Here is a 12,882-nt window from a genome sequence, read left to right as displayed (position 1 = left end):
ATTTAAACATTTATATCACGCCTGAAATCCAGAGATGCAAATCTAGTCTTTTGTCTCAGTTTACTGAATTGCACAATACACCATTGTACTGTCTGAGCAATCTCTGCTCGCTTCCAACATCTAAGTAGCTTTTTTAATTTCTCGATGGATAGAAATTTAATCCCCACAATCACAACAGATGACTTCTCTACTCAAAGGACCGCTACGCCAAATTAGCCGGTATCGCAGGACATGATGCTCCTTTAATTAGACTCCTACCAATCTGAATTGAAATTCCAAGCACATGCCTTCAGACACCTGAAGCTTCATCACATCAACAGAGATCACCAACTTCCACCCTATTTCTCAGGATACGCTGGTTTCTGCTGGAAAGATGTTACTTAGTGCAGATGACAAATTTTTGAAGATGAGAACAATCGGGGAAATATTTGATTCATACTGGAGCCTTTTGTACAAGTTAAAATGAAACATATTATTAAATTATTAATTAATCTAAGAGATCAGACGTTGCTATAAATGTACACAAATGGCTGTCCTACCCTAGGCTCCACGAGACAAAGAGCACAAGCATTCACAGTACTGACACATCCGCAACCAACGCGTCAAATGCATTATAGATGAATTCTTTGAAAAAACTGATAACCTTATAAAAGCTGCCAGCATGTGATTTGGGCTAGCTCGCTGGCTAGACAGATTAAACAGATGCCTGTGAATAAGGGATGAGCATTAATAAATCTGGAAAAGAAAAAAAAATCACTTTACCATGACTTTGGAAGCAAATGTTTTCAGTTTCTGGCTAAGAAATGAAACAAAAGGTTCCTCAGAATAGTTTTTTGCCCCTAAGTGAAACATTAAAAGCCTTAGCGAGTCAGGATATTTATATATATATATACACACACACATAAAATCCAACCAGTAAGGGCACACATATTTAAATACCTGTATCACAGAAAAAAAGGGCAACCTTATGGGTAAGATGACTGAGAAGGTGGCCTGTACACTCCTGGGACCCCAGACGAAGCTACCTCAGCTTCTTGCTGTCAGCTGGGTTTGTCCTCTCCTCATGAATCTCCAAGTCCCCTTAATGACTGATGAGGAGAGCCCTCGTTACTATGCCCTGCTACATAACACAGGTGTGTGAGCAAGTGTAGGTGAAACTCCAGGAGGAGAGAGACCCCACTTAAATACAACAGGGCAGTTATTACTCTGCTCTTGATGCAGCTGGCAGTGCCATCTCCTACAACTGCAGGATCGAAACACCTGCCTTTCTATGCTTACTCAGCTCCTGCTTTGTCTGTGGGTGATTAATGTCCAGGTGATGTCTCCCCCAACAATCTTTTACATTACTCAAAATGATAAAGAGACATTTGTTATCTGCACAGGCAAAATGGTACAATGACAAGTTTAGAAAAAATGCTCTAAGAGATAGATGTATCATGTATCAGAAAACTACTTTAAAGTATTTTACATGCATTGTTATTGAATCAGTTGCGACCCTACCTGGTGGTCATGGAGTGAAGACTCAGGCATCCCTTGTCTGCTACAGAGCTTTTTGATGAAAGCTCTTGTGCATCCCTGCGCTTGTGAAACTAGATCGTTGACAGAGACAGCCACATGCACTCCCCCTAATCCCCTTGAGGGATTTTATCTTGCAAAATTCAGATGTTCAGACTGAGAGGTGAAAGGAGGATTTGGCTGTTTGTAAGAAGAATAAGGGAAGTGGATTCCTCTCTATGTTTGCACTAGCAGCTGAATTCCAGCTCCAAATCACTTGTTTGTAGACACACAAGACACATTGTTGTTACCTAGGGCATTGTTTTATTTCTTGTTCCCATCTTTACTTCACACTCTCTACAGAAAGAAAACAAAAAAATCTTCTCCAGTCGTGGCCCGAGGTCCATATCCTAACAGCTAGCCATCCCCTCATGGAAAGTGCTCAGCCTGTTTTCTCACTTTTGTGTTTCCCTGTGCACAGCCTCAGATTGGCTTTTGTAAGACAGAAAGATGTTCTATTCTACCATCGTTACAGCTTTACAGGTTCTTGGATTAAAACTGCAAACATTTTTTTCACCAAGAAAGACTAGTAAAGGCCATTTATTTGATAAGCACTACAAACTGTGGGACTTCATGTAAGCTCCAGATTCAGATTCTGGGATCCGACTTGGCCAAAATTCATGCAAGTATGAAAATGTTTGACAGTGATGAATTAATTTTTTATTCAGTGAATTTTTGTACTTTGGAAAAGTTGGAACAACTTCAGATTGATTCCTAAAGGAGTTATTTTAAGCATCATAAGCAATACACAGAGATGCCATATTTTGTTATTTTTACAGTCAATTTGTGTTACCTTATCACTGCCAAAATATATAGAACAAAACAGGAGGAACAGATAGTTTTCTACCCACACAAACACTAACTAATTAAAGCAGTTAATCTGAAGTAAAGCTGAAATGAGCCTCTTTAGCCCTATTCACAAAATCCTGGAGAGTACACTTTCCCAGCAGTACATGCAGCATGCCTTGGAAAAAACACAGGCTGTTTATTTTGCAGTGGAACAAATGGTTGCAAGTAAGACCTAACCAGAGACTGAAGAGCAAATACTGTGCTGCTCAGATTAAAGAGCTCATTGCATGGTATTTCACACACCTATACAAAAATTCACGTGGAAAGTTCTTGTTTTCCCTTTTAACCAAGACAACTGCCTTCCTCATGTGTTCTCAAACATACATTGTGCACCTATCGTTAAAATGTATGCCATGAGAGGGGACATGACTGGCAAAGTTTCTGAAAACTGTTCTGTAGCAATAAACAAAGTGACTATGGAAACCACGTCTCTGAACAATAAAGCAGTGGTATTTGGTTCTCCAAGCATACTTGCTTGATCCGGTAATTACAGCAACCTTAGAATTAAACAGGCTTTCACCATTCTGTAGAAGTGAAAAGAACAGGGAGCTTATGATGTTTCTTTCAAGGGAATCTAATTGTCTTTCCTATAGCATGCGGTAAAGTTGCTGTCAGTTTTACTGTTACTATAAATGTGGATGACATCCTTGGTCTACAGAAAAAACAAAACAAAAAAATATGAACTCTTGCTTAACTTAGCAGCAGGATTTCTGAATGCTGGTAACATGATAAATATGAACCCTGACATTAACCCTGATATTCTGCTACATACTGTATTCTCCAACGACCAAAGCCTGGTGATAAATATGTAAGAAAAAAACCCTCAAGTACGAGCAGAGAATAGTAGTAGTAACAAACCATTAAACTAATTTTGGATGCATCTCACAAAAATCAAAGAATGTATATATATATATAAAGTCTTTTTTCTAATAGGACATCCATAGCATAAAAAATACGTTATCATTTCAGAAACTGATTAAATCTATTGTACAAACATGCCAGTTCACCCAGAATTGCTCTCAGCGTATATATTTTATAAAGATTAGAGATAGCACTTGGATAGGTACTGTCTAATCTGTAAGTGTTATAGTATCAAAACCAAATAAACTTTTATCTTCTTGTACTAAAACTGAACCAAGTATAAAGTAGCTTCCTAAATGTAACACTACATGCAGGTGCTTGCATGCACATTTTCAAACTCTCAGAGGATAAATGCATGTTAAAACCTCTTAGTCTTTTTATTTTTGTAGGCACAGCTTTATGTCTCCAGTAACTGCGCTGCACACAACAGCGTTTATACATAAATACGTCCAGTTTGTGGAAATTTCAATTTCTTTCTGCAACTTGTAACAATCTCTCAGTCCATTTATTTGCAAGTATAAAGCTACTACTAAACAAACAAACAAACAAACAAAAAACCACCACCAACAACAAAAAAACACACACACCTGATTTCAAAGTAGAGCTTATTTTTCTTTTGTGTTCATTAGTCAAGTCAGAGCTGCCTAGCGATTTAGCCAACGCACTGTTTTTTAAATTTGATTAGCTCTCATAATTCAGGAATTAGTCACTGTAGCTCAAGACACAACTAATTTCCTTCAGGGCTACCTTACCATGAGGCTCTTCATCTATTCCATCATCTTCCCACTGCTCTTCATTTGCTAGGAGAGGATTCTGAGCTTCACACAAAGCTCTCATTGGGAAAAAATGTCCATCACCCTGGCTGCATACAAAGATATAAAAATGCTGTAAAGAAGTAGCAAGTGATTCTGAAGGATTATTATTTCTACACATGTTCTTTTTGTTTGCAGAGGCAAACTGAAATATCCAATGTTTACTTAATATGCTTTAAAGCTTTGAAAAATACTGTGTTTATTTTTTGTAGCAGCTGAAATACTAAATTTTACTAGATTCAAACCTTAATTCCTTCAAGCTTTTTGGAGAATAAAATTAAAACCTATATCCTGAATGAAGTAATTTCTAGCAGAATTTAATGTGTAACTTGATCAAGATATTTGGATACAACAGAAAAAAAAGTTAAGGAGAGCTAGAAGTGAGATGGAACTAAGGAAAATATTCATGTAGAAAGAGCAATTTTACCAGTTTTTATCTATACCATAGACTCTTCAGAGCAGAAATTATACTTAAGTGTTTGAATGATGCCCACCAGGAAATGGCCCCAATCTTAGTCAAATGTACTGAAAGACAAGACCGACTTTCCTGTGACCTAGACCTGTAAATAACATGGGAAAAAAATACCCCATGCAAAAAATCTAAAACTGGGAAAGCTGTTTTTCCTATACTCTACCAAATATAAATGTGTTTGTGTGTATGGATATCAAACAAATTACTGAAATTCATGTAAAATAAACTAACAAGGTTGTTACAGATTGGTCTGCCCCATATTTTAATTCTTAACATCCAGCAGCCTATACAGAGGAACTGTAAATTAGCTGAAGTACCTTTCTCTTCTGAATTTATCCTTACCCAAGGAAAATAACCTGGGCATTGATTGTCCCTAGGATTACTACACACTTTGTTAACGTGCCTCTGACTAGCATTCTGTGCTGCCTTTCATTAACAGCAAGGCTTCCTGTGCTAATCTTTTCCCTTGGACTATTCTTAGAAGCAGAAAACAGATGGCACTTGGGATGCAACTGGGTCTTAGATCTTATACACCACTACTTGAAAAAGTTTCAAGTTGCTGTGCAATGAAGTTATTTTAAATTGGGTGCAATAACTAAAGGAATTTAATTGGAGTATACTTTATTGCTGGTCGACTAAGTGCCAAAATGACACCTTCCCCTAAATTAAATAGCATAAATCATTTCAGCCACAGGAGTCTGAGGATGAAGAAATCAGCATCTTTGCAGTGAACACCCATCCACATGTTGCCAGGAGTCTAAAAAGAAAGTTCAAACACCCTGTGTGTGCGTTTACCTGACAGAAAGCTTTCACTTCCAGACTTCTTGTGTACGGGATTAACACAGGTGGTGCCTGCTGGTGCATTTACAGCGATGTACAATAGCAGGCAGCCAAGCCACACAGTAATAGACATAACATGTGAGGCCATACAAGAGATTTAGAAGTCAGTCCCTTTAGTTAATTCTATCAGCTTTTAGCACTGACTTGATTATTACTTACCTAGAGGCAATAGGCAGTAACCACAGCTTTTTCTCTTCTCCAAACACTTGTTGAAGATTCTTTACAAAGCCAAGATTGAATCCGTTTTTATCTGGGCCATTTTGAAACACTGGAGCTGAGAAAGCCTCTACATACAGATGCAATTTCAGTGAAAAAATGAAAATCAATGCCAAATACACTGAAACAGGACTGTGCATGTTGTAGCCATCTAAGGACAACACGATTTGCCAGATTATTAGCTAGCATTACAAAGACACAAAGTGTGAAAATAATAGGTTTCTTATTTTGCAAGCCTGCAAAGACTTTCAAACTGAAGGCAGGAATTTGGTCTTGGAAAATTAACTTCATGGAATAATCAAACTGAACTAAAATCAGCCTGTTTAAACTACAAAATAGAGTTAGAAGATCTTTGAATTAAATTTGTTTAAAAAAGGGGGTAGAAATTTCTAAATCAAAAACCTGCAGAATTAAGTAGGTCTGTCTTCAACGCATACTGCAGAAGTAGCACTGGAGACTTAAATTGCCTCATTCGTTAATGATATAATGAACAAACATACGCAGACAGGCCCTCTGTTATGGTGATAAATGATACTAAAAAAGAAAGAGAGGGGAGGAGAACCTTGAGTGCACTAGAAACAATTTTATCTACCTTCTAAGCTGCTGCAGAGGTCTGATGTTTTGGGCTAGATGAGCTTCAATGCCCCTTGAAATTGAGTTTTAAAGTTAATAATTATACAAAATCTGAGTATTTGCTCAAGCTCTTGACACTGTTTTGTTATAGAACTTTATCCAAAAATCTTTAAAATTTGAACAGCTTATCTGAGGAAAGAAAAAGAAATCACTCCATAAAATCATACTGCTTCAGGTTTTGATTTCAACGGCTTAATTTTACAGTCCTAATTTCTTTGCCTTTGTCACTGAAGATGGACATTGTTTTTCCCAACCTCACCAGGCTTAGGATGCACTCCAACATATGAGAATAAACAACCATTATTCCTGAAAAGCTGCACTCATTTCACAGCAAATGTAGTTACACATATGCATAACATTTGTATAATTGGACTCTTACACTTTAAAGCTCTAGTTTCCCTAACAAAGCTTTTGTCACATCAGCTAATAAATGCAGCTCATTTGCAGCAAGAAATTTCTGCAGCACTGTGCCAAGACCTTAAATCCTCCTCCCCTCACAAGCGAGCAAGAACATACAGTAGAATATATTTTTTCCCCTCTTTCTTGTTACAGCACTGCTTAATGGAGTGTCTCACCTAAGCAAGACACGAGAGCCTTACCTAAAGTAGATCTGTTTCTACTGACAAGCCAGCAGTGGTAGCCAAACAGAAACATAAGGCTTACAAAGAACATAACCGCCACAAAGAGAAGGAAAAGGACGTGAAATTTGGAACGTCCATTAGTCAGTTCTCCCTAGAAAGAGAAGAAACACAGAACAAGTGATAAGAACAAATAAAAGCTGATAATTCTTTCTTCCCAGAGAAGAAAGATATCCTCTAGAACACTTATTTTAAGTTACCAAACTATTATACAAAAAGTTACACCTTACTATAAAAAGCAAGAAAAGACAAAGAAGTGATCTGATTCTTTTCCCCTCCCATAACCACAGCTGAAGGAGTGGTATGCTACTAACTTTCTACATGTGACAGAGCCAGTAAAATCATGCTGTCTTCCCACCTGGGCACAAGACTGTCCTGTGTCCACAGGGAAACAGGCAGGCACAAGCTCTTGAACTCCTCCTTATACGTATACATCTACAGACGGGCTGTGGGGACCCCAAAGCAAAAAAAAAAAATTTCCTCTAAGCGTTTGTACACCATACATATGCAAGCAGAGAGTTGAAGTCTCTGTGCCTTTCTTAGCATAAAAAATAATTCCTGCCAGTGTCTCATGAATATCTCAGGAGGCATTTTTTGTAGGTGATTAGACTTTTTTTTTTTTTTTTTAAAGAGGAATTAATAAGTTAATGCACAGCAAAGTTATGTTACTTAAACACTGTCATGTAGAGCTGACAGCACAGGGGACATTAAAGAAAAAAGACCAGAGACATAAGGTCTCCCTTAGCTTAGTTGCCAGGTGGTATTGCCTTCATATAAATGACCATTGATAACTGAGTAAGAAACATGTTTTATTTCCATCAACTTTTAAATCAAGAAAGGAGTCATATGGGGATTAGAAAAAAAATTTTTTTTTTTTGACATCGTTCAGTAAATATGTACATATCAGTGCTAGGATGTTATGCTTTGATATCAGAACAGAGAAGGGAGCTGACACTCTTCAAAACACGAAGCTGCTGGAAACCATCAGTTAAGAGTGAGTAGTATGGTGGCAACCCCAGGTTTAGTCTACAGGTCTGCAGTCTACACCTTTCTTTACTTGCTGTATCCCTATGGGCAAGGGACCTCATCCTTAAGATAGGAATATAGACAAAGATAAAAGAAATATGCCCAGGCAATTCAGGAAACAACATAAAAGAAAAACACCCACCCACAATTAATGGTTTCCTGTAATAAGACAGAATTACGTAGGAGGTATTCTTGCAACCACTTTAAAGGCATCAAATGTTGACAGCTAAGAATTTCTACCTAGAAGACAACTATTTCTATAATCAGTAGAAGTTGGTGGTTGTTGGCTTTTTACACCCGTCCTTCTCCCTCCCCAATAAGGAGGTCTGACCGGCCAACAACAGCTGTATTTTGATGTGGGAAGATTAACCACATTTACGTCTAAGAAGAGGCTAACCTAACTCAGGCTATGTTTACCCCTAACTCTGTCTAACCCCACCTCCAACTCTGGTGATAGGGCTGACGATATACCCTGATGTATATTGAAAAATCACCAGAACATTTTAGTAAACTGCAATCTTAGGCTCTCTTTCAGTGAAGTATATCTTATTTTGAATGATATTTGAGTTTTCTAAGCTAATAAACTTGTGATAAATTCAAAAGAATCTAAGATACACATGTTCATATACATTTGTACAAGAAAGAACTTGTTTTTCAGAAGCTATCCCTGTGATTAGAAATTCCCAAAGTCTATTTTCTCCTCACTGTGTGGAGTTCAGACATATTGGGAGTTACACTCAAATACGGGCTCAAAAAAACCCCACACCTTATAGAACAAACACAAACCCTCCACTGACTGAAAACAAACAAGTAACTAGAGTGCCTAAATCCCACCAGCTCAGAAGATACAAAAAAGTAATCAGATTCCATGACTTACTGTCCAATACTTAATGAAGTACTTGAAGACTGTTGCAGCAATATACAAGCAATACAACAAAGAATAGGCTAAGAAGAGTAGGAAGAACTTGTAGTTAGAGAATCCAATGCAGTTATTCACCCTAGGGAACAAAAGCAATGTTAGAATCAGGATATGCGCAGCACAGTTATAACACAGCAAGTACTACATTGTGGGGGAGGTTATTAACCCTCTTCATTATACAATGTAATTTCATCAATAAACAGCTCCCCTTAGTGGTCTAAACGAAATATAACTGAAGTCGTTTTGCTTTTCACTTGAAGACTTTGCCAAGTAAAAACACAGTTTGTACTGTCGAGAGCTGTTTTAAAGTTGGTAACTCTGGTAAATTTGTCACAGAGGCAGATCCTAATTGCTCGTGTCTGTTTCTGATCTGCAGCGGTAATCAGATCTGGGATTTCTGTTTTACTTCTATTCATTAGCACAGCTCAGAAACCAGATTCACCACTTGTTTGATTACATATGAAACAAATCAAACAAATTTGATTCTAATTCTCCATGCACAGGGCAACTCTAAAATGAAACAAGGGAGTGCAGATAAAAACATAGGCATTTCTTTCACAACTCATGTTTGAAAAACCCCCTAAATTTAGGAATGCCGTGGGTGTTCAGGTGGGGAAGTGTCTGCATTGCTTTTGATTTCTGAGATCTTCCCTTTTTAAAAAGGAGAACTCTAAGAGATTTAGTAGCAGCAATTCTCAAAAAGAATAAAGCTTAATATTTCCATGCACCATTCTACACAAAGTATCTTTGACCATGCACAGGTGGCAGGCTTCATTTCACAAACAAATTGCATGCAAATATTATTATTGAAAGCAACCACCAACTGCATGCTCAAAGTACTACATAACAAAATTAAGGGGTTAGTTGAAGTCCATTTACAATTTGAGTAATAGTCACAGTGAATTAGCAGATGGATTTTAAATTACATCTATAAAACAGCTTTTTACATGTAGTTAATAGAACAAACATGAACGATCTGTCTTTCAAAAATAAAAATGTTTCAGGCGATTTCAAAGTGTAATTATTTTATAAATCTCCCAATATGGTGTAAACTGAAAGAGGCATACAGACGCTATTCTACAGAATAAATCTATCTAAACAGCCTCCTTTTTCAGAAAATTACAAACCAGAATCTAGGACATACCATGGACAGTGATGATCCATTTTTAGCACACATCTGCAAAAGGACAAAAAGGAAAAATGGAAGACTTATATTTGGTACATAATTGGCAACTGCAGATCAGTAGCAAAAGCCCCCCCCTTTTTTGGGCAGATTTCCACATGACACAAACTCAAGATGATACTCTCGCTGATTTTTTTTTTAAGGTAGGTATAATTTTAAGATGGAACATTTATTATTTGTTCAAGATCTGCCAATGTCTTTGGTATTCTGCAAGATAAAAAAAAAAAAAATGGTTCCCGCCCCAGAGCACTTAAAACTTTTGCAAAACACCACTTGTAAAGGCCTACTATATTAAAAAGTAAAAATTGCACTTTACTTAACCTGCTACAGGCAATCAGTTAATCTTTTATCAGACAGCAAGCTTCCTATCACCTTAACGCTCACAGATTTGTAGGTGTGGGAACTGCAAACACTTCAGGGCCACAAAGAGCAGAATGCAAACCTTCATGCTGTCACACATGTACATATGCTGCTGGCTGCAGCTGGAACAGAGGTACTCGCGTACCTTTACATCCAAGTATGCAAAAAGATACGTGAAGAACCAGCACATTCGCATAACTTAGAGGGTACATTCATTTCAGTGACAAACAATCCATTAACTTACATAGCACAAACAGAACAATGGTGACAACGATCTGGTTTTATCAGCTGGCATCTATCACAGAATCGAATACCTGTAATTAAAGACACGTTAATAGCAAATAATAGTTGTTTTTTTTTTTTCATATTTGTTAATATTCTGCTCATTTTCAAACTATCTATATTCTTTCCCTTTATCTCTGTAAAAGATGAGTGCATTTGCAGCTGAGATTTGCTGCCAGGTCATAATCAGATAAGCAATGCTCGCAGTTCTAGAGATTTGTACACGCAGGGAACTCTCCTCACTGCAAAAAGCATGCGATCAGCATAAAACAACTAAAATGGAACTGTACACTTCCTTCTGGCTTCTACATTTACTCGGACTTTCAGTACATTCCATGTTGATAATCGGCTATACTGCAGCTCCTTACTTCAGAATTCTTTGGTTCGTCTGACAGAAATGAACAGGCCAGAACTTCCAGTCTGAAAAACACTTGGAAAGGACTGCAGGATACATTTACTCACAGAACAATTCAATGAACAGATGTTTGGACCGTATGCCCTGCATCTGTAAGCTACACTCTTTTTAAAGTAAAAATCACTACAGATTTTGGTATATTATTATTACTACTGCAACTATTAAACTCAGACAATGTAAGCAGGCTGTTGAACTCTAAGTACAAAGGGTAACATATTGCTACTCAGAGCCAGAACTTGGTACTCCACTGAAGATGAACCAGGTGTTAAAGGCTTTTTTTGGTTTTCCCAAACATAAAACCTGACAAGAAAGATGTGAAAATTCTTAGTACAAAAGCTATGCAGTGTATGCAATGGCATCAGGATGTACTATAATCTGCATTACCAGCATATGCTGCTTGATTTGCTTGTTTTAGAGAAACAAAACTCTGCTTAGCTGACCTCCATTCCCTGTTCTTGTGTACACTGGCAACTTCCTGGCAATTTCGGCAAGAATCTGCCTCTGCACCTCTGGCCTTTCTTCATTTTCGTAGCGTTCTTTGTCAGCATAGGACATATGATACTAAAAGCAGAAGTCATGAGAGAACCAGTTACTCATGGGTAGAGGAGAGAATTTTTCAAATCTAGTCAAGTTTGGAAACATTTTTATCTCACACTCCTTCTAACAGGATTAATCTAAGAGGAAAATATATTGGTTAAGGAGATAGAGTGAGAACGTAAGTGCTGGACAGGCAGAATACTACACAGTACATCAGGAAAAAATGCAGAAGTGAAATTAAGATCACAAAGCAACATACTCTAATTGCTACTACTGTTACTGCTTTCGACTTTTTCACAAATAGCATTAATAACAGTGATAATGACATTTCAAGCACTTTCCTTGTGAGCAAGAACCTGTCCCCCAGCTATATTTTTCTAACACTGGAATTAGTTATTTATAAACTCATATTCTTGTAATTTGGATTAGATTATGGCCATGAATATTTCAAGAGTCACACACCTTTTCCATTGCTCTAAACACAATGTTTTATTGGTATTTTATAAAGCAGTAACACAAAATGCAAAATAGTTCAATCTGACCTCCACGAAAAAAAGTAAATATTCGGCAGAAAAACAATAGAAGCAAATGTCTACCTGACTGTCCTGTGCCCTAAATCAGACTCTTGCCCTAAAATAAGCTATCTACATCAAAAAAACAATACCACATCCTTAGCTAAAGTATAACTTCCGAAATAATGTGGTTTTGTCACCGTGCACCCGTTTCTCTTCACTGTAGTATATTCTTGTATTTATCTTTTATGATGCTGTTGACCAGGGAGGTAACAAGTACTGGTGGTTACTGGAGCTATCCATCACCTAGCATATGCTATGCACATAGCCACAGTCCTCACCGTCACAGCCATGTCACATCAGAATTTCATCATGTTTAAAATTAAATTGATTCTTCTATTCCTCACTGTCACAAGAACAAGTCTGACAAATGGGACGAGCTTAACTGCTGTAAAGAAGCCTACTCCCAACTAGCAAAGGGCTACAGGCAGTGCTGAGCCTTGGAAGCACACAGAATGTTCCCACCACAACAATGCAGCTGTGGAGATCAAGAAACCCCACTGCCATTAAAAATGCACCCGTTTCTACTTGTGCTGTGACATCTTCAAGGAAGACAAAAATAAAGCCATAGCTCCTTACTCACAGGACTCCAGTCTGGCTAGGTTAAGCAACGTTCTCAGGATTTCACTTCCAACTTGTTAAATGCTTAGAGATCAAAGCCACTATAAATATGTAAGGTAATAATCATAAATCCTATTCTCAACATTAAAAAT

The 12,882-nt window shown here is 37.5% G+C and overlaps 1 protein-coding gene across 12 annotated transcripts in view; it reads right to left on the bottom strand.

The window, feature by feature from the left end:
• Nucleotides 1-12,882, bottom strand: part of ZDHHC15 (zDHHC palmitoyltransferase 15) — a 65,661-nt gene that overhangs the window by 9,718 nt on the left and 43,061 nt on the right. For 7 of the 12 annotated variants that reach the window (XM_038184184.2, XM_072042941.1, XM_072042939.1 and 4 more), the window contains 6 exons: nucleotides 10,608-10,677; nucleotides 9,965-9,997; nucleotides 8,779-8,899; nucleotides 6,837-6,969; nucleotides 5,548-5,674; nucleotides 4,017-4,126 (listed from right to left, as the gene is read on the bottom strand). In XM_038184184.2, coding sequence (XP_038040112.1) covers nucleotides 4,017-4,126; nucleotides 5,548-5,674; nucleotides 6,837-6,969; nucleotides 8,779-8,899; nucleotides 9,965-9,997; nucleotides 10,608-10,677 — 594 coding nt within the window. The other 5 variants (XM_038184186.2, XM_027464972.3, XM_038184188.2 and 2 more) reach the window with 2 other exon arrangements.

Source organism: Anas platyrhynchos, chromosome 10 (genome assembly GCF_047663525.1).
Source record: "Anas platyrhynchos isolate ZD024472 breed Pekin duck chromosome 10, IASCAAS_PekinDuck_T2T, whole genome shotgun sequence".
NCBI lineage: Eukaryota > Metazoa > Chordata > Aves > Anseriformes > Anatidae > Anas > Anas platyrhynchos.
This window is presented reverse-complemented; position numbering and strand designations above follow the sequence as displayed.